Below are 19,831 nucleotides of genomic sequence, written 5' to 3' on the forward strand. Positions count from 1 at the left end.
TTAGCTGACAATTGTTTATATAAATATCTATTATGTGACTACATAATAATACACGACAAATATATAAATAATATTAAGAAAAATTGATAACTTATATTTTAATTGAAACTATTCAAAATATAATATTTATTTAGATTTAAAATTAAAATATGAACCAACTTAGGACACAATTTCATATTACACGAGATGGTTAGATATTTAGGAAGACAAAAAAAAATAGCATATGCAAAGTATATGTTTATGTAAATTCAAATAATAAGTTGGGCATCAAATAAGAATGCTAAAAAGAGTATAGTTCAATTTGAATATATGACGTCATATATACACTCAGCTAATTACAGTTGTTATTTACAGGTACTATTTAATTATTGGAAAATACAAATTTATTCTGAAAAAATTTTGACAATTTGTACCAAACAATGAAAGGCTATATATAGCCTACAGGCGCTCAAAGTCAGTTATCCTCCATCATTTTCCCGCTCTTTTTCTTCTTCAAGAATTCAAACATGGAATCTAGTACACAGCTCTCTATTATCTCCAAACTTGAATCTTCGGTACCGAAATCATCCACTATCATTTCTCTGACTACCTCCGTCCGTTGTCAAATCTCACCAACTCCAGCAAATCCATGCCCACCTCCAAGCGGAATGAAGACGAAACTATAACTATCTGATCACTCGCTAAGCAGTTATTCAATCCATCTCCATTCTCCCCAAACGCCTCTCAAATCCCATCGACAATCAATAAACAACATCAGATGAGCTCTTCAGTCTGCGTGGACTATGCTTGAATTGCCTTGATTTGGTGTTTTTCCCCGTTGTCATGCGCGGCCTACTCGCTACAAACACAAAACCTGAGGTTGGTTCATTGCTAGGGGAATGGGAGCTGTATGAAAATGAGGAAGGGTTCGGGGTTCTGGAGGGGGCTTAGAGACAGTGATTGCACGTCGAATTTGAAGGGGGAAATTTTGGCTACCTCGGTGGCCGCTGATGTGGAGATGTAGGGGTGGTTGTGGAGGTGGTGATGCTCAATGTGAAGTGCGTTTAGAAGGAGCAGAGTAGAGAATTTGAGGATCACAGGAGGGTTCTTAGGTTGGTGGAGGATATCAGACCTTGGTTCAGGTCAGTGGTTACTGTTTATTATTTCTATCTTTTACGTGTTCGGTTCTCTGTTTCTTTCTACATTTTATCGGACCAACAAAAAGAAAAAGAAAGCACTCACATGTAACTTGGAGATTTCACAACGGGTTTCATGACTCTTTCAACAAATGCCACAACAAGTCATTAGATTCACTATGATGCTGGAAAATAAGAATGTATTAGACAAGTTGTACTATATACAGAATAAACTGTTCTTTGAAGTCGTGGATGTAATAAGGCAGAATTTGGTTTTGATCTTGGAATTTGTGAAGGAACACAGAGAAGCATTGTTTAGTGCAATCTAAGCATTTTATGCTAATCAGAAGTTCTTTTGAGCAAGATGTAAACTAGAAGTGTATTAGCTTTATTCCCTGTATTTATTTGTTTTAGCACTAATACGAGGCCATGTCTGTGATACAACTGTCGTGCCTTCCATTTTTTCCATTCCATCATTTTCACAAATTTTTAGGGTGTCTTGCCATTTTTTTTAGTGAACCCCAGTATATATATCGTCGAGGAGGATTTATGTTTTCTTTATTTATTAATGTTTTTTAAAATATTGATTAAATCTAACTTCTTTGGTAGGTTGAGAATGGATAACAAATTAACTGAGTTTGTTGAAATAGTCTCTTACTCGCTAATAAATGTTGATAAAGGGGTGCTCTTCTTTTGTACGACATAGCAAGAGATCTAGGTGTATTCACGATTTCTGGCAGGTAAGTTGTCTAGTGCCATCATGTGCATTTACTATGTCATTATTATAGAGAGAGAGACCATTCTAAGTTGACTTATAATTGACATTGTTTGCAGGTTATGGCACATTTTGAGTTTGACTGCTAACCTTTATGCAACAGATTCTAAAGCCCATGGTTGTTGGGCTTTCTTTGGGTGTCGGACGGGTCCAAATCTACGAAAATGTGCCAAAGCCAACTGCCGTTCTAATCTATGATTTCATGCTATGACATTTTTGTAGACATAAAATTTTGCTCCTTAAACTGATGTCTTTTTTGGGAGAGCAAGATGATTTGAACATTTTACAAACTCTGGTTGAAACCTTATGATTTCATGGACAAATGCACGCATAAAAAACAAATGAAATTAAGGAACCAAAACTAAAAGATATTTTCACATACCAAATAGAGCCTAACCTATTGTTCAGCGGTTTTCACTTAAATTAGCTAACTGGATTTAGACATCTCTATGTGCAGATGCCTCCTTGAGAGAACATTCCTACACCTAAGGGATCAGGAAGTCTGGTATGCCTTCTTTAGGTAGCATATGTTCTATACATTTTGGAAGTCAGCACCATCAAGGGCAAGCCTTGCAGATTGTGGCTTCCTTCCCTTTAAAGATCCCTTGTTAAATCTCAGTGGTGATCTACGCTTTACCCAAGTTGTGTTTGAGAGCTGGTTCGGCCATCAAAACTTGGAAATGATCCCTTGTTTCTGATATAAGATCTTAAAAGGTAGGAACATAAGCTTTTCTCTTAATATGGGTAAACATGCATGTATATATATATATCTCGTTATCACAAATTACTGCTTTGATAGATATGCTGATATACCATCTACATCATATTTTATCTGAATAAATTTGCATGGAAATTTGGTTCTGTACTAAGAGTTCAGGAGTTGGCTACAGTCTTGAAAAGCCATATCTCTGTACTTGTATGTTTCACTTGGGCCAGCTTTTATGGCGTTTGAACTGGTATAGTGATTATAAACTATTGAAATAATTCAAATAAGATGAAATTTTATTTCATATATCTTAAATTTAATTAGAAAATTAGTAAGAGAAAAAACTAAAATAACCAATGAAAGAAAAAGATAAACAAAAAGACAAATGGTTTATACCAAGTAGGGTGGAGAGAAGTAAAATTGTGAGAAGGGTGAGTGAGATTTCTTAAATACGACCAAAAATGAATTATGTCTTAAGATTGTTTGTGAATTTGGAAGAGAAGGGGTTGGTGTAGTCTTATGTAATAAACTGGGTAGTTTTTGAGATAAAAACAATTGATAGTAATTTTTATTTCCAAAAGTTTCAAATTATAGCTGAAATAGTAAATATATATTGCAAAAACAAATACGTTTGCCAGTAAATAAATATACTAATTAACTTAATAGCCCTTATTATGTAACACTTTTGTCAGTGGTATATATCTTTTTTTTCCTCTCTAAATATGAGTTTTTAGATAAATAATTACAATCTCACTTTACCACAAGTATTATTATACTTTTATTTTTTTGAGTTTAGTAACAACAAATATTTAAAACGTAAATATAACATAGATAAAAAATTATAAATATATATATAGTAGATAAATATTTATATATATGAATATAAATTATATAATATATAAAGAATTATAGATATATTAACCATGAAAGAAAAAAGATAAACAAAAAAAAAAGAATGATTTATATTAAATAGGATGGAGAGAAGTAAAATAGTGAGAATGATCAGTGATATTTTTCAAGCACATACTGAAAATAAGTTATATTTTACGGTTATATGTGAATTCAGAAGAGAGAGTGTTTGTGCGATCATTGTATAACCAACCCTCTCTCTTCCAATTCACATACAACCCAAAGACATAACTTATTTTCGGTCTGTTTTTGAAAATTTTCATTTATCATTCTCATCATTTTGCTTCTCTCCACCCTACTAAGTATAAACTAGTCTTTTTTTGTTTATTTTTTTGTTTCATGGTTCATATGTATATAATTCTTTATATATTGTATATATATATATTTATTATCCATATATTTGTAACAATTTATCTATTATATATCTATTTTTCAAATATTAGTAATTTTTTTATCTGTGATATATGTATATTTCAAATATTTGTTTATACTTAATTCAAAAAATAAAAGTACAATAGTATTTCTTGTAACGTAAAATTATAATTATTTCTCTAAAAATTCATTTTTAAAGAGAGAAAAAAAAGGATACATTACATAATAAAAACTGTTAGGTTAGACAATATATTCATTTACTAGCAAACGTGTTTGTTTTTGCAAATACATTTATGATTTCACCTATAATTAAAAATTTTTAAGAGTAAGGATCACTATCCATTGTTTTTAACTCAAAAACCAACCAATTCATTGCATAAGACTGCACCAACTCTCTCTATTCTCGATTCACATATAATCCTAAGACATAACTCATTTTCATTTGGTGTTTAAAAAATTTTATAGATCTTTCTTACCATTTTAGTTCTTTCAACCCTAATTAGTATAAACCATTCTCTTTTTTGTTTATCTTTTTCTTTCATGATTGATATGTTTATAATTCTTTATATGTTATATATTTATTATTTATATTTCTATAATCATTTAGTCACTATATGTATATTTTTCATATATATGTATATTCTTATTTGTGATATATTTATGTTTCCAATATTTATTGTTACTGAATTAAAAAAAATAGAAGTACAATAATACTTGTAGTAAAATAAAATCGTATTATTTCTTTAAAAATTAATTTTTAGAGAATAAACAAAAGATATGTATCAGCAAAGGCGTTAGATAATAGGGACTATTGTATTAGATAATATACCTCTTAGCTAGTATATATGTTTGTTTTTGTAATATATTTATAATTTCTGTTATAATTATAAATATTTAGAAGTGAGGATTACTACCCATTGTTTTTATCTAAAAAAACTACACAATTTATTGCATAGGACAGCACCAACCCCCTTTTTCCGAATTCATATACAACTCTAATCTATGTCTTATGTAATGAATTGGATGGTTTTTGAGATTGAAACAATTTATAACAATCGTTCCTCAGAAAAATCTCTATGAAAAGGCCGAAGGGTTCGGGGTTCTGGAGAGGGTTAGAGACAGTGATTTCAGGTTGAATTTGAAGGGGGAAATTTTGGCTACCTCGGTGGCCGCTGATGCGGAGATGCAGGGGTGGTTGTGGAGGTGGTGATGCTCAATGTGAAGTGCGTGTCGAAGGAGCAGAGTAAGGGATTTGAGGATCATAGGAGGGTTCTTAGGTTGGTGGAGGAGATCAGACCTTGGTTCAGGTCAGTGGTTACTGTTTCCTATTTCTATCTTGTAGGCGTTCGGTTCTCTGTTTCTTTCTACATTTTAGTGGACCAACAAAAAAGAAAAAAAGAAAAAAAAAGGAATACAATGTACTAGAAAAGTTTTATATATACAGAATAAACTATTCTTTGAAGTCGTGAATATAATCAGGCAGAATTTGATTTTGATCTTGGAATTTGTGAAGGAACATAGAGAAGCCTTGCTTACTGTAATCTGAGCATTTTATGCTAATCAGAAGCTTTGAGCAAGATGTAAAGTAGAATTATATTAGCATTATTGCCTGCTTTTATTTGTTTTTGCACTAACACGAGGACATGTCTGTTATACAACTGTCACGCCTTCCATTTTTTGCATTCCATCATTTTCACTATTTTTTAGGGATTTTTGAGCAAACCCCAATATATAAATCGTCAAGGAGGATTTCTATTCTGTTTTTATTTATTCATGTTTTGTAAAGGATTGATTAAATCTAACATCTTTGGTAGGTGGAAATGTATAACAAATGAACTGAGTTTGTTGGAATAATCTCTTTCGCGCTAATAAATGTTGATAAAGAGGTGCTATTCTTTTGCACGACATAGCAAGAGATCAGAATGTAGTTCACGATTTCTGTCAGGTAAGTTGTCTAGTGCCAAATTGTGCATTTACAATGACATTATTATAGAGAGAGAGACCATTCTAAGTTGACTTGTAGTTGATATTGTTTGCAGGTTATGGCACATTCTGCTTTTGACTGTTAAGCTTTATGCAACGATTTCTAAAGCCCACGGTCATTGGGATATCCTTGGGTGTCGGTATCGACGGGTCCAAATCTACAAAAATGTGCAAAAGCCAACTGCTGTTCTAGTCTATGATTTCATGCTATGACATTGTTGCAGACAGAAAATTTTGCTCCTTAAACTGATGTCTCTTTTGGGGAGAGGAAGATGATTTGAACATTTTACAAACTCTGGTTGAAATCTATATGATTTCATGGACAAATGCACGCATAAAAACAAATGAAATTAAGAAATGAAAACTAAAAGATATTTTCATATACCAAATAGAGCCTAACCTATTGTTCAGCGGTTTTCACTTAAATTAGCTGACTGAATTTAGAAATCTCTGCGTGCAGATGCCTCCTTGAGAGAACATTCCTACACCAAAGGGATCAGGAAGTCTGGTATGCCTTCTTTAGGTAGCACATGTTCTATACACTGTGGAAGTCAGCACCATCAAGGGCAAGCCTTGCAGATTGTGGCTTCCTTCCCTTTAAAGATCCCTTGTTAAATCTCAGTGGTGATCTACGCGTTACCCAAGTTGTGTTTGAGAGCTGGTTCGGCCATCAAAACTTGGAAATGGTCCCTTGTTTCTGATATAAGATCTTAAAAGGTAGGGACATAAGCTTTTCTCTTAATATGGGTAAACATGCATGTATATATATATATATATCTCGTTATCACAAATTACTGCTTTGATAGATATGCTGATATACCATCCACATCAGATTTTGTCTGAATTTTTGGTTCTGTACTAAGAGTTCAGGAGTTGGCTACAGTCTTGAAAAGCCTTATCTCTGTATATATTTGGGCCACATCAGATTTTATGAATTTTTCACGGCAGGCTGTTGAATAGATTTGATGTCCGGTTGTGTACAAGAGAATAGTGAATTTCCAAACTTGAGATCCGAAACTTAGAAAAGTATGCTGCTCTCTCCTGAGGAATGCTGCTGCAACTCGTTTTTTCTGAATGGCTCTTACAATCCACGAGGTACTCCACCATCCTACCCTTCAGCAGCTTCCCTAGCCATTATGGTAAATCCGTGGAGTAACTGGCAGTGAGATTGACAGATCCAGGGAGGCCGTGCTTGAATAATTGTACCCAAAAAAAGATAGGGTCACCCGTGGGACAGGCCTTCTGATGATGCCTGTTTATGTTTCACTTGGGCCAACTTTTATTTGGAGCCTCTTATACTTTTTTCAATTAGTAAAGTAAAACTTTTTTCCTGACTTAATTACAAGAAACTAAACCACATTAATAATAATCAAAATATCTGTTTGTTTTTTTAAATCGAAGTCGAATATCTTACTCCTATTACAAAACGAGATGCTAGTCAGAAAGCCACACGCGATCTACACGTGGCTTGCTTCATCAATCCAGACCGTTGATTGTGTTGACCAATCTTCATCGTGGGTGGAGGTGCGATAGAAAGTGAGGAAGCACGGTCTGTCCTAGTCAACACATCCCCAGTTTCATGAAAGTGAAAGATCGCCATGTCCTTCAAAGAATTGCATACCACGTAGGTTGTAGCAGAAAGTGACACTTCACAGATCGTACGGCAAAAATTATAACATATTTTACCAAATTTTTAATATAAATTTTAAACTTGAGCAATAAATCTAGACAGGCCAAACCATTAAATACATGAATAATAATTATTAATTGCAGCGGAAGCGAGGGTCCACGAAAAGAATATGATCGTGCATGCAGAAAATCAAACGCCGGTTTTGATTCCACGAAGACGCAAAAAGTCACACGCAGATGAGTCCAATGAGAAAAGAAAGGTAAAGTCACCGGCGACTTTGAAGGAGCCGCCCTCTTCTTCGCTTTCGGGGACGCGCCTCAGGCTCCGCTCATGCCGACCACGCCGGTCAGTCACGTGCCACATCAACATCATCTTTGACTTTTTAGGTGACCAAACAATTTGAAATTTTCAAATATTTAAAATAAGAAAAAAAATCGGTGCGTTAAATTAAAAGACAAGAAATTTGTTAAAAATAGTTTTTGATTTATTATGTAACATATGTTGGGATAAAAAATTTATAGTTGTATCATTAAATATATGAGTAAATTTTGACCCAAAAATAATTAATAATTAAATTTTAATTAGGATTAAATAAATTTAAACACTAAATTTTTCGTTAATAATCTTAAAGAGGGTCTCTTAATATTAGAACACTTATTAATTAATGATGTGTTTATTATAATTAAACGACGAGATTAATTGAATTTGGATCTCAGCTCGCAAATTTATTTATTAAATCTTTACCGATAATTAATCTTCCCAGTCTTTAATTTAAAATTTATTGTTAAAGAAAGAGAATTCAAACATATTATTACAAGAGAAAAAAGAATATATATATATATATATATGTATATCTATGTACTCGATAGCATTTCAGATCTTAAGAATTTACACGTGGCATATAATGATTGGTGGAAGTAGTAGTGTAATAGAAAAATACTAACGTTGTCTGTGGTTTAGTTACTACAGCACACAAAGAACTGTTTCCACTTCCCTCCCACAACTCTTCTTCTTCGCACGTGCCGCCGTCTCCTATCCGCCCTTTCAAATACAAGGCCACCCGAGTTGAAACTCCCACAATCAAATCTCTCTCTCTCTCTCTCTCTCTCTTTGTTGTGCTTCGTCTCCGTCCTACTCTAGTTCTCTCTGCGAACAAGCAAACAAACAATGGCGGAGGCAAGCGCAGCGGTGGCACCGACGCCCCTTCTCAAGGATGAGCTCGACATCGTGATCCCGACGATCAGGAACCTTGACTTTCTTGAGATGTGGAGGCCTTTCTTCCAGCCGTACCACCTTATCATTGTCCAGGATGGTGACCCGTCCAAGATCATCAAGGTTCCGGAGGGGTTTGACTACGAGCTCTACAACCGAAACGACATCAACAAGATACTGGGTCCTAAGGCGTCCTGTATTTCATTCAAGGATTCCGCTTGCAGGTGCTTTGGCTACATGGTCTCCAAGAAGAAGTACATCTACACCATTGATGATGATTGCTTTGTAAGCTGCTTCTCTCTCTTTTTATTAGTCTCTTGTATGGTAAATTTCGATCTGGGTTTTGGCTTTTGATTGGGAAGCTTTGGTGGTCGGAATAATTTTGGACTTGATCTGGGAGTAGATTCTGGAATTCGATCTTTTCGGGATTTGGGTTTAATTTTCGTGTAATAAAAGCGGATCTCGGATTGATTTGGGGTGTTAGTTTGTGGTCTATGAAGAAATTTTCGGAGGTTTAGAATTATGAATTCGTCTGTTCGGGACTCATATAATGTGTTTTGTCTGGTGGTTTTTTGTGGGTTATTGAATTCGATTGAAGGGTGACCAGATCTGGGTGTGATCTCTATCATTCAATTATATTTTTTACTTTTGCCTCGTGTTGATTTTATTTTTGGAGGGAATTTTGAATTTTGGTGGGGTTTTGTTTGGTGAGCTTTTGGTTAAATAGAATATTATTCTGATTCATATTTGATGTCTGGTAGCACTAGCTTTTCCTAAATTTAGCTGTTTGAATCTGCATCTGTTGCTAGAGTCTGCTGTCCGTGTAAATCTTCTTTACGAGTTCTATAACCTTTATTATGTGATCATCGTCATTGGCTCAATTTGATCTGCTTTTGTCATGCATAATTTCATGTTAATTAAGTTAGGTCTGAATGTTAGCTGATTAACAGTGACAATATAATTGACCTCTATAGATATTTTGTTCTAAAATCCAGTTTCAAACCATATATGTTTCAATGTGGTTTATCAATAACCCACTAAATTAATTTGAAAACATGTCCGAAAATCTTCTAAACCCATGTATTTAATATGAATGGATCTATTCATCTAAAGAGACTCGAAAGTTTTTTACATGTAGTCAATAATGCAAACCACATTCTTAGATCTTGGATGTCAGTAGCAGTTTGCAGCTTGATCTGTATCAGTCTAGAGCATTCGTTTTGATTACACCATCTTGGAACTGTAACCATCTCATTCATTGCCTGCATTGAAGAAATAGTCTGTCGAATTCTTTAATGTAGTTTTGGTACTATTACAATCTATACTCAACCAGGCTTTGCTATGGCTGATGGTGCGATACAGTTTTTACTGTAGTGATCCTATCCATCACCTGCACTGATGTAATAGTTCATTCGATTCTTTAATGTTGTTTGGTGTTACTACAATCTATGCTCATTTAGGCTTTGCTATGGTTATTGGTGCAGCAACAAATTTGGATTTGGGGGTATGGGGCCTTTAAATGCATATCTGAAATTTCAGCTGGGTTATGTTGTTTGCAGGTTGCCAAGGACCCAACTGGCAAGGACATCAATGCCCTTCAACAGCACATAAAAAACCTTCTGAGTCCATCCACTCCATTTTTCTTCAACACCCTATATGACCCATACCGCGAGGGAACAGATTTTGTTCGTGGCTACCCATTCAGTCTCCGTGAAGGTGTACCTACAGCTGTTTCCCATGGTCTCTGGCTTAACATCCCTGATTATGATGCCCCTACCCAGCTTGTGAAGCCTCTCGAGAGAAACACCAGGTAGATAAAACTTTATTGCTCCATGAGTTTTGGTTTATTCAACACATTCATCATTGCAGAGACAATATCTATTCCTGTTCTGTATAAATGGAATATAAATTAAACTCGACATAACTATTTTTCTAATATCTGCGGCACTGGCAGGTATGTTGATGCTGTAATGACAATTCCAAAAGGTACCCTATTTCCCATGTGTGGAATGAATCTGGCATTCAACCGTGAGCTTATTGGCCCTGCAATGTACTTTGGACTCATGGGTGATGGTCAACCTATTGGACGTTATGATGATATGTGGGCTGGTTGGTGCACTAAGGTATTCTTCTTTATACTTCAATCACTCCACATGATTTTTATCAGAGTCAAATTGTGATACATTCAAATAATGAAGTCCTACGAATTGGTAAATCTATAGTTGGAACTTTTTTTCCTGAATCTAACAGGAAAAAAAAAATCTCTTACGAAACCAAGGAACCAACTAGGTTAAGATTGCATTTACTACGAGACTATTTCGTGATTGCTTATTGGCTGCACATATAAGCAACTTCAAGTATCTTGTTTGGTTAGACAAAAAGTAGTGTGTTTATAAACTTATGAAATCAGCAAAAAAAGCAACTTGGCACCAAATTATTTAAGCACATTCATCTCAGCAATCCCAGCTTGACTACGATAACTCCATAAGGGGTCCTTTAGTTGAAAAACTATGAGTGCTTATCATCAGTTATATATGATATGCAGGTTGTATGTGACCATTTGGGATTGGGAGTGAAGACTGGATTGCCATACATCTGGCACAGCAAAGCCAGCAATCCTTTCGTTAATCTTAGGAAAGAATACAAAGGAATCTACTGGCAGGAGGAGCTTATCCCGTTCTTCCAACAAGTCAGCTTACCGAAAGACTGCACCACTGTTCAAAAATGCTACCTCGAACTCTCCAAGCAAGTCAAGGCAAAGCTTGGCAAGGTTGATGAATACTTCAACAAACTAGCTGATGCCATGGTCACCTGGATTGAGGCATGGGATGAGCTTAACCCGTCCGGAGACAAGCCTGCTGAGTTAGCCAAAGGTGCTGCTGCGAAGTAGAAAAGCGTTAAGACAGTTTTAGATTTTTGTGTCATGAGCAGATCAGAACATCCCCCCTTTCGTTCGAGCTCATGCTAAACCCGGATTATTTATTCTATGAGGTTGGATCCGAATATTTTCATTTGTATTTATTTCTGTTGTCTGGATTATGAGCACAGAACAATAAGGAATTTTTATTGGCTCTCTACTTATATTAGATTTGAGATTAACTTATTTAATTCGACATCAATTTGGATTTATTGATCTTTGTGCTTTCCTTCTTGCCCTTCTTTGAGAATGTTGAGTTTTCTACATTGGTTGCTTACAAAGTATATATTACTGATGGGGAATGTTGTCAGTAATATATTTACATACAGGAAGTGTAAGAAAAGGATCGACGTCGTTTTTGTCCGTCTAGAAAATTAGCAGGAGTCGCAGGACATTGTTTCTGTCAGAAACCCAGCTCATATATGCTGTTATAAATTTGAATGTATAATATTATATTTTAGTTCTGAGATGATAGTTTTTCAAAACAAAAAAATATCCTCCATGCATATTTTGGTGGGAAGTGCGAAAAAGTAGAAGACCAGCTGTTTACATCGGTTTTGATGCGCATGTCTCCATGTCCAATGTTGTCTCAACAACAAAAGTCCAGCAGAGCATGTCTTCATATATATGTATATATATATATATATATATGAACACACAGACACACACATGCATATACATATAGAATTGCCTATAAAATTGTACATGAAGAGTTTTTTCACCCTCCAAAAGTCCCTTTTATTATAATATTGGTAAGGATGAAGTTTTATAAGTAAACTATATGAAAATATTTAGGTCAACATATTGTTTTAATTAGTTGAAAACTTAATTAATATTATCACATGTAATTAGTAAGTACTAATTATTTTTATAACATGCGTTATTAAAAAGAAAAATTTGTACATGACAAACAGTAGCAAAGTTTGTTAATAGGTGGGCCAGGGAATCGAAAATTTGAATCCGGGGAATCATCAAAACGCTCCGTATCGAGGCCCGGGTCCCCAAGTCGGTATGTTTTGAAATTCTTCTCCCTGGTGTAAAAAAAACCGGCTCAAATTTAAAAAAATTTGCAAAACGCCGTTGCCGGGGATCGAACCCGGGTCACCCGCGTGACAGGCGGGAATACTCACCACTATACTACAACGACCACTTGTGTTAAGTTATTAACAAATTGATAAATATTGAAAACTAAGTCTTTAATTACTGTAAAAATTATAATAAAAAATATACTAGAAATTAAATAAAAAAAAAAGAAAAGAAAATTAATTTTAAAAAATAAAACAATAAACTGAATTATAATTATGCCCGCACATTAAAGATTCTATTTACTTGTACCGCATAAATTTTGCTGATTTTTTAAGAGCTTCAAATGTGTGTCTCATGTTTTGAGGCCGGTCAGCTCATAGCTGACTCTTTTTCTTGGGGTGCAAATAGACCTCTTATTCCAAATTGTGTATTGCAGGATGGATAAATTTTTAAGTAATTTTATATAATGGGTATGAGTTCTTTGAAATTATTTCATTAATAACTTGATAAACATCTCCATAATCAGTTGTATTATTACTCATTACTTAATACTTGTAATATGTTTTCATGCAATATTATATTTTTATTAAAAGAATTCATGGTCGTCTGTAAGTTTCCACCAACCTTACTTCTATTCTGTGTCATATAAAGTCATTCCATCAAACATGATACTCAACCAAAGCCATTATGCGAGTAAATCCTTGACTTGCTGAGTAGAAAAGGAGAGTAATTTTGAATCTGATACTGAAGAATACAATCATGCAAATGGAGTTTTAGCTGCCATTGGTTGGCACAAATACAGCAGAAGTAAATTTGTAGTGCACATGAATCATGCATTATAACTTATTTCTACGGGGAGGATTAGTATTTGTTAATGCAGTTCTTTCAGAATGTTCTCAGAGAATAAAAGGGACAGCATATTAACGCAAACTTGAAGCTATCGGATATTTCAGTGCCGGGGAAGGAGGCCATGGGCTTCCCAATTTTTCCAACAGTCGTACTAGAATTTGAACTTTCTCCTTGCTTCTGGCCAGAGCTTGAGTTGATGTTAGTTGGTAATCCAGTGACCGCTTCTTGGAAACTGCCAAATCTTCAGCCCTTCAGTTCCTGCCTATATACAAGTAAAATTATAGATAAATGTGAGAAAACAAAGTGCCAAGTTTAATGATTCTGAAGTTAATAGAAATCAAGTTCTCGGTTCTCAATATACCCATTTAAACTTAAAGTGATTTAACTATAAATGGCTTGATTCCGAGAATCATATGGTATACGGTATTCTTCTTTGTGCTCTAGGACACACTCAATCTCCAGGCCAAGTATGTTTTCCTCCTTGTTTGAGCATCTATGTGCTCGTAACAGTGAAGATTTCCCGTCTTGGCATGCTGGTTGTTTCAGATCCATGGACGAATGATGCTGGCCATTGAGTAATTAGAACCCACCATTTGTCCAAGCCATAGAATAGAATTACAAGCAATTGCAAATCAACAATTCCTTTCGATGAAAAACAATCATTTCTCTTTTCTATATTAAGTGCTAATGTTATCATATCAAACAAAATATATGCCAACGGCGTGTTTATACACAATACCTTCTCTGAAACCACTCAAGTGATCCGGAGGCAGCAGAAGGCATCATTTTCCTGCTTCACCTGCATGATTTGCCTTTGATGTTCAACCCGCTGAAGCTGTGATGATAGTTGAAGCAAGTCAATTGTGGGTCCGTCTTCACATGAACTACGGTTCTTGGCATTTAGAAAATCTGTCCCTTGGTAAATTCCATTGGGGATATCAAAGTTTGGGGCATCAATGCCATCAGACAGCAATATAGGGCACAACTGGCTTCCTTCAGAAGAATTAACTCCTGTGGAAGATAACTTATTAGGCAATCCATTAGCTGAAGCCCGTGAACTTACTCCCATGAGCTTTTCAGATACTTGACCAATGCTGTAATGGATGTGGTTGGCTGGCAATACCAGAGAACGAGCCATGGGAATTCCAGACAAATGGCTTGAAGAGTTCCCTGATTGAGATGACAGAAGAGAGAGAGCACAGCCAGAGTCTGACATCCCCGAGAGTCCTTGGATGGTTGATGCTGTGTTACAAAAGCTAAAGTCTTCACTTCCTAGCGAGGCCTCTTGGAATAGAGGACGAGATCCAATATGTGGGTCTCCAAAATCATGTGGATATCGAGTACTGTTGTCATTAAAAATGTTGTCAATTGCCATATTACTTCCATTCTCATGGAAAGAAGGAAGCAGTTTCTCAAATTCATTAGAAGGGACAGGAGGTTTTGAATGCAGGTTCCCATTTATAATGGGAATGGCTGATGGGGGAGCATAAGCTGTTCCATCTTCAACTTTTACTCGCTTGCACCAGATATTTGTTCCATATTTATCAGGGTGCAAAATATTGCTCGGGAGTAAATCCTGGCAAATAAAGGATGTGGTGGCTGAGACAGTCCCTTGAAATCTACTACCTGCAAAGCCTACACAGCATCCAAAAAGTTGTAGAACACATGTTCGTTACGAGAGACGGGAAATCAGCCACTAAAAATGCATTTTGATATTTAATGATGTTCAGTGATAAATAATGCACTGTTCACACTCTTGAGAATATATGAGCTGACATTGTTGGAAGAGGAATGCTAGAGAGCCTAAATGAACTACACGTCATAAATGATACTAATGAAATTTAAGCACTTAGAAGTTTTGAAGACAATATAACACATATGGTAAACAAATAAAATGTGAATTCCAGGAATTCTTGCTTGTTCCACACCCGAACAAATCAAAGTTTCTATCCTCCCATGTTGCCTGCCAGGGATGCGCAACTTAGCTTATCCACTACCTGTTGGATCCATGCATATCTGTGATGGTGCCAAACTAACTACAAGTCATAAATGATGAGAAGAAGAGGAAATTGAACCTTAAAGCGTTGATTGAGCCTTAGATTTTGACCTCGCATTGACAGGGAAAAGTAACACCCAAAAAAAGTATGAAGGAATAGAATTGGGTGATTTTATCCAAAACTCGTTTCACATTTTTTAGGATACAAAGTGGCTATGCTGGACCCCGACATTGGTTGCAAGTTAAAGACATCTTTAGGAATCTCAAGTGCAGTCCAGCCAGAAGCTATGGGAACGGATCTTGGTTAGGATAAGACAAATCTTGTACTAAATTTTTATTTATGCTGGTGGTCTCAACTCCAACAGGTATCATTTGATGCATATGTTGTCCAAATCAGGAGTCACAGTACTGCTTTGACTATTAAAAATTGTACCTAGTAATTTGAAATGTAGCAGTTTCATTTGAGATACAAGTTTATACGAGAAAGTCCAACAACTCATGAATATTGCCACTGGGAAAACGTTTTCAAATACTTATTTGTTCCAAAACTATGCATTGGTCAACCAAACATGGCAAAAATAAGAGAATAAGAAAGTCAATATCCAACAGCTAGCCATGCATACCAACGGAAAAGGAGAAAGGACAGGACAAGACTGCAAGCTACATTAAATTTTGAAATGCAAGGGATCTTCAACAGATGAAAACATACAAAGAAAAGGATTGTTTTCTTTCTGAGGGCATCCACAAAGAAAAGGAAAGTCAGCTGGCCATGCATTCACATCCACACACTCACATGTTGACTTTTTGCCAACCCAATAGGCAGGTAAAACCACTAAATATCACTTGGCAGATGTAGACAAATTGAATTTTCAGTAAAGGGAAAGATAATAAGGTGATTGTTTTACCATTATATGATTGGAGGAGCCTCCCCGACCTTCCAGAGTGTATACCGAGTTGAGGTTTCCTCCGGCGTTCATTGTGTCCAGCGAGTCGTTTACGGCAGCTACGTTTATCATCATCAAATTCAGCCAGCAGATGAAACCTAGATGATCAAAAGACAGTATCAAACATAAGCAAAATCATCAACCAGTTTGATCCAAGTTCTAAACTAAGAGAGTAAACCTTCAAGCATATGTTAAGAAGTAAGTTGCTCCTTGAAGATACATGTTAGTCTTTTAGAAAGCCAAATTAAGCCTAGAGAAATCTCTTGGGAGATTTTTAAATGTGTAAATATGTAAGGCATCCACATCTTCCAAAGGAGAAAACAAATATTGGCAGGAGAAAAAGAAGATCTAAACGTCTATTGAGAACTTAACCAGAGAAAATTGAGAAGTGTTTGATGAAAAACATAAGAAAAGGAGGATAAAATGATAAAGTTATAATTGGAAAGACAAAAAAAAAAAAACAAACCAAAAAAAATTCTGAAAAAACATAAACAATGCAAAAATAAAGCATGATTTAAAATTGAACTCCTCAAAAGCTCCATAAATTCTCCACCCTGTAATTATGAAAAAACATGAAAGCTAAATAATTATATTTGAAATAACGAGGTTGAGTTAGTATGTAAAGTTTAGATCTTTCATTCATTTACACAGCACCCACGAACTTAAAAAGAAGTGAAGTACATGCTGAAATGAAGCTAACCTGCTACATTGTTGACAGAACCTTTGCTCAATGCCATTGACAATAACTTTGGCTGTCTTTGAGTGAACCTCACAGACTTTATGCCTTTTGTGGTACTCTTTAGAGGAGCTGAGATCCTTATTACAGCCATAAACTTGACAATAGGCAGTGTGGGAATTCAACCCTGTAACTCTTGCTCTCTTAGAAGGAGTAGAAGACTCCGATGAAGACACCATGGGGGCTCCTTTAGAAAACTTAGAATCATGGCCACCTCTGTTATCAGCAAATCTCCCGAGCTTTAAATCAATAAGGGATGAATCCCTACTGGTTGAGTCCACTACAGAGCATGAAAGCTTTGAAGTAGACTCATCATCACCTGAAAATGCATTTGCTAAAGCCAGAATTGGATGTACAGTTCCTCCACCACCAAGTTCACCATTTGAAGCATCTCTAACTGAATCATTGTTGGGTAACTGCCTTCCTATCAATAATTCTTGAAAACCCAATTGCCCAAAACCCTGATTCCTCAGAGCTTGTTGATCTGAGACTAACATGGAGTTGCCAAAACTGTAAGGAGATTTTAAATCCCAACTGATCAAAGCACTTTTACTCCTCGAAAACGAATCAGAAACCGAAATTGTTTCATTAGAAACGGAAACTTTCCCTCCAGAAACATAGCTCCAAGACTCCATTACTAGAAGGAAAATCACAGTTTAAGAGATCACATACAAAACCTACTACAACGCTAGCAAGACAATTAGACCAACCGCCCTCAAAACTTGGTAGCCATATTTACAAATTTCAGAGAGCTTAAATAAGCTGAAACCCACTTAGACCAGCCTCCCTCAAAATTTGGTAGGCATATACACAAATCTCTGAAATCTCAAATATGCTGAAATCCACATACTATTAACCATTGTTAGAACTTGACAAGCACTGTACACATCTAAATGTCAACGAGGAGAACTTCAACCTCCACAAAAAATCCCTTCTTTCACACCTGAAATTGAAGTCAAAATGAATCAAAAAAGGAAAACCCATTAGAGTAAACTCAGTGAAAAGGCAATTGAAAAGCCCCAAGGTGCATAACCCAAATGGATTTCAAGAAGAACCACTCAAATAACGAGTTAAAATGCTCAACGCGAGACAGACCCAGTAAAACACAGAATCAAATAAAAATTACCAAAAACGAAAAGAAGAAAAAAAAAAAAAAAAAAAGAGAAGTAATACACTGAAAAAGGAACATACTCTAGTGACCAAAGAAGAAAGCTAAAAGTTTAAAAGTTACCCGAATGATTGTGTGAATGAGATTATGAGGAAGAGAGATGGAGAGTTTTTGCTTTACCGCTAAACAGTTAAAAGTACAGGTAAGGAGGTATAATAAAATGGCGAAGCAGACACGACTCAAGGGAAAAAGATTTGCGTGTCCCAAACTCCATGGAAGAATGAAGCTTTGTGGTTGCTATTTTTAGTGAGAGAGAACCTTATTTGAAGAACTTTTAACTCCCATAGCTTTGTTCGGTAAATGGAGACTGCAGAGATAAAATATTTGCTAAAAAAACTTTTCTCCCACCCTTCTGCTTTTGGGGGTTCTCCTCCCCTTGGAAGTATCATTTCCCTTGGTATAGAACCAGCGGTTTCGTTTGATGCACAGTGTCTGACCAAACTACGTCGTTTTACTCTTCTCCTTCTGTTCTTTTGCATGGCAATCATTACCTTCCCAGCATCGTTTTCTACAGTATCAACTCTCAAAATATCAAACCTCTGCTTCACTTAAATCCCCAAAAACAAAAAACAAAACAAAACAAAAGAAATTAAATAATAACTTTCCTCTTACTTTACAAGGTAAATCTCACAATAATTGTTTTATGTACAATTTCACTCATAAATGGAAATTATATTACTTTACGATAAATATTACTGTTTAAATCATATTTAATCCGGCTAAAACATGTTAAATTCGTGTAATTTATAAGCAGAGAATAATTTATTATACATCGTTACGTAAAAATTGAATAGAACAAATTTTGTTCGTAAATTTTTCTTGTACAATAAAATTTTGTTTATTTTTTAAATTAATTAATTTTTATATCAGAATAAATCTTGATATATAATTAGAACATAAATTTAATCTATCTCTCGTTGAATTTCAAAAAAATTAATTCAGATGAAATCAAAAATTCTATGAATTTTCTACTTCCATTGCTTTTGTCTGTTTTATTTCCCAAAGTAATTTATTTGTATGATGCATCCTCTCCTTGAATTTAATGTTCAATAATAATTAAAATTTAATGAATGATTCACAATAATTCAATATTGTGTGTGTTTATCAAGTAATTTTAAATTTAAAGTTCATTATTAATTACTATTTAATTAAATAATCGGTACGTTCATTTATTTATAAGAGATTATCAGTTCGATTTTGTAATGTTTATGTATATATCAATTTTTGTTTAAAAATTTGAGATTTACTATAAAAAAAAATAGTTATAAAAATCTTTATGAACCAATTTCATTATTAAAAAATCTAAAACAAATTATTTAATTTATTATTCAAAAAATTAACCCAATTTTATAATTTAATTGGAAAAGAATAATCAAATTTTAAATTTAATTTACATGTAAATACTTAATTAATAATACACTAATTTTGAAATTAAGTAGATAAAAAGGGAAGTGGGTGCTGGATAGAACATAAAAAAATAAAAAATAAAAAAT

General features: G+C 34.8%; 2 protein-coding genes, 1 long non-coding RNA gene and 1 other non-coding gene across 16 annotated transcripts; 2 read left to right on the forward strand and 2 right to left on the reverse strand.

Annotated features, from left to right (window-relative positions):
• The first annotated feature begins 409 nt into the window (after positions 1-409).
• LOC110823433 (uncharacterized) lies at positions 410-7,255 on the forward strand. Of its 9 annotated transcripts, none has more exons than XR_015816460.1 (8): positions 411-1,121; positions 1,725-1,855; positions 1,950-2,604; positions 4,944-5,184; positions 5,692-5,822; positions 5,917-6,028; positions 6,321-6,577; positions 6,809-7,255. It is a non-coding gene; the product is annotated as an uncharacterized LOC110823433 (long non-coding RNA). The 9 variants fall into 9 exon arrangements; XR_015816453.1 differs by having other exon boundaries at positions 421-1,121; positions 1,950-2,056; positions 2,348-2,604; positions 5,917-6,577; XR_015816458.1 differs by having other exon boundaries at positions 410-1,121; positions 5,901-6,577.
• A 1,282-nt stretch (positions 7,256-8,537) lies between these two features.
• On the forward strand, positions 8,538-11,831 carry LOC110813344 (putative UDP-arabinopyranose mutase 2). Its single transcript, XM_022040433.2, has 4 exons — positions 8,538-8,987; positions 10,262-10,512; positions 10,657-10,825; positions 11,248-11,831. Exons 1-4 carry the CDS (start codon positions 8,658-8,660, stop codon positions 11,590-11,592), a joined length of 1,095 nt encoding a protein of 364 aa, XP_021896125.1. The 5' UTR covers positions 8,538-8,657; the 3' UTR covers positions 11,593-11,831.
• An 863-nt stretch (positions 11,832-12,694) lies between these two features.
• Positions 12,695-12,766, reverse strand: TRNAD-GUC (transfer RNA aspartic acid (anticodon GUC)). The gene has a single exon. It is a non-coding gene; the product is annotated as a tRNA-Asp (tRNA).
• A 589-nt stretch (positions 12,767-13,355) lies between these two features.
• On the reverse strand, positions 13,356-18,856 carry LOC110813355 (uncharacterized). Of its 5 annotated transcripts, XR_015816282.1 has the most exons (6): positions 18,459-18,856; positions 17,135-18,113; positions 16,396-16,532; positions 14,234-15,129; positions 13,856-14,058; positions 13,356-13,756 (listed from the first exon to the last, which is right to left on the reverse strand). XR_015816282.1 is itself a non-coding variant. In XM_088211275.1 (5 exons), the coding sequence occupies exons 2-4, from the start codon at positions 17,803-17,805 to the stop codon at positions 14,249-14,251; spliced, it is 1,689 nt and encodes a 562-aa protein (XP_088067401.1). In that variant the 5' UTR covers positions 17,806-18,113; positions 18,597-18,855; the 3' UTR covers positions 13,356-13,756; positions 14,234-14,248. The 5 variants fall into 5 exon arrangements, 4 of the variants coding, with proteins under 4 accessions (XP_088067401.1, XP_088067398.1, XP_088067399.1 ...); XM_088211275.1 differs by lacking the exon at positions 13,856-14,058 and having other exon boundaries at positions 18,597-18,855; XM_088211272.1 differs by lacking the exon at positions 13,856-14,058 and having other exon boundaries at positions 18,459-18,855.
• Between the last annotated feature and the right edge of the window lie 975 nt (positions 18,857-19,831).

This window comes from Carica papaya, chromosome 9, assembly GCF_054855325.1.
Source record: "Carica papaya isolate Zhongbai chromosome 9, ASM5485532v1, whole genome shotgun sequence".
Lineage (NCBI taxonomy): Eukaryota > Viridiplantae > Streptophyta > Magnoliopsida > Brassicales > Caricaceae > Carica > Carica papaya.

Excerpts from the sequence above, each read along its gene's own strand:
- LOC110813355 (XM_088211275.1), bottom strand. The coding sequence starts at position 17,805 with ATGGAGTCTTGGAGCTATGTTTCTGGAGGGAAAGTTTCCGTTTCTAAT. Across the intron at positions 16,533-17,134 it reads TTCTGTCAACAATGTAGCAG|GTTTCATCTGCTGGCTGAAT; the intron begins GTTAGCTTCATT and ends TTGATCATCTAG. Across the intron at positions 15,130-16,395 it reads GCTCCTCCAATCATATAATG|GCTTTGCAGGTAGTAGATTT; the intron begins GTAAAACAATCA and ends GATGCTGTGTAG.
- LOC110813344 (XM_022040433.2), top strand. The coding sequence starts at position 8,658 with ATGGCGGAGGCAAGCGCAGCGGTGGCACCGACGCCCCTTCTCAAGGAT. Across the intron at positions 10,513-10,656 it reads CCTCTCGAGAGAAACACCAG|GTATGTTGATGCTGTAATGA; the intron begins GTAGATAAAACT and ends CGGCACTGGCAG. Across the intron at positions 10,826-11,247 it reads GGGCTGGTTGGTGCACTAAG|GTTGTATGTGACCATTTGGG; the intron begins GTATTCTTCTTT and ends TATGATATGCAG.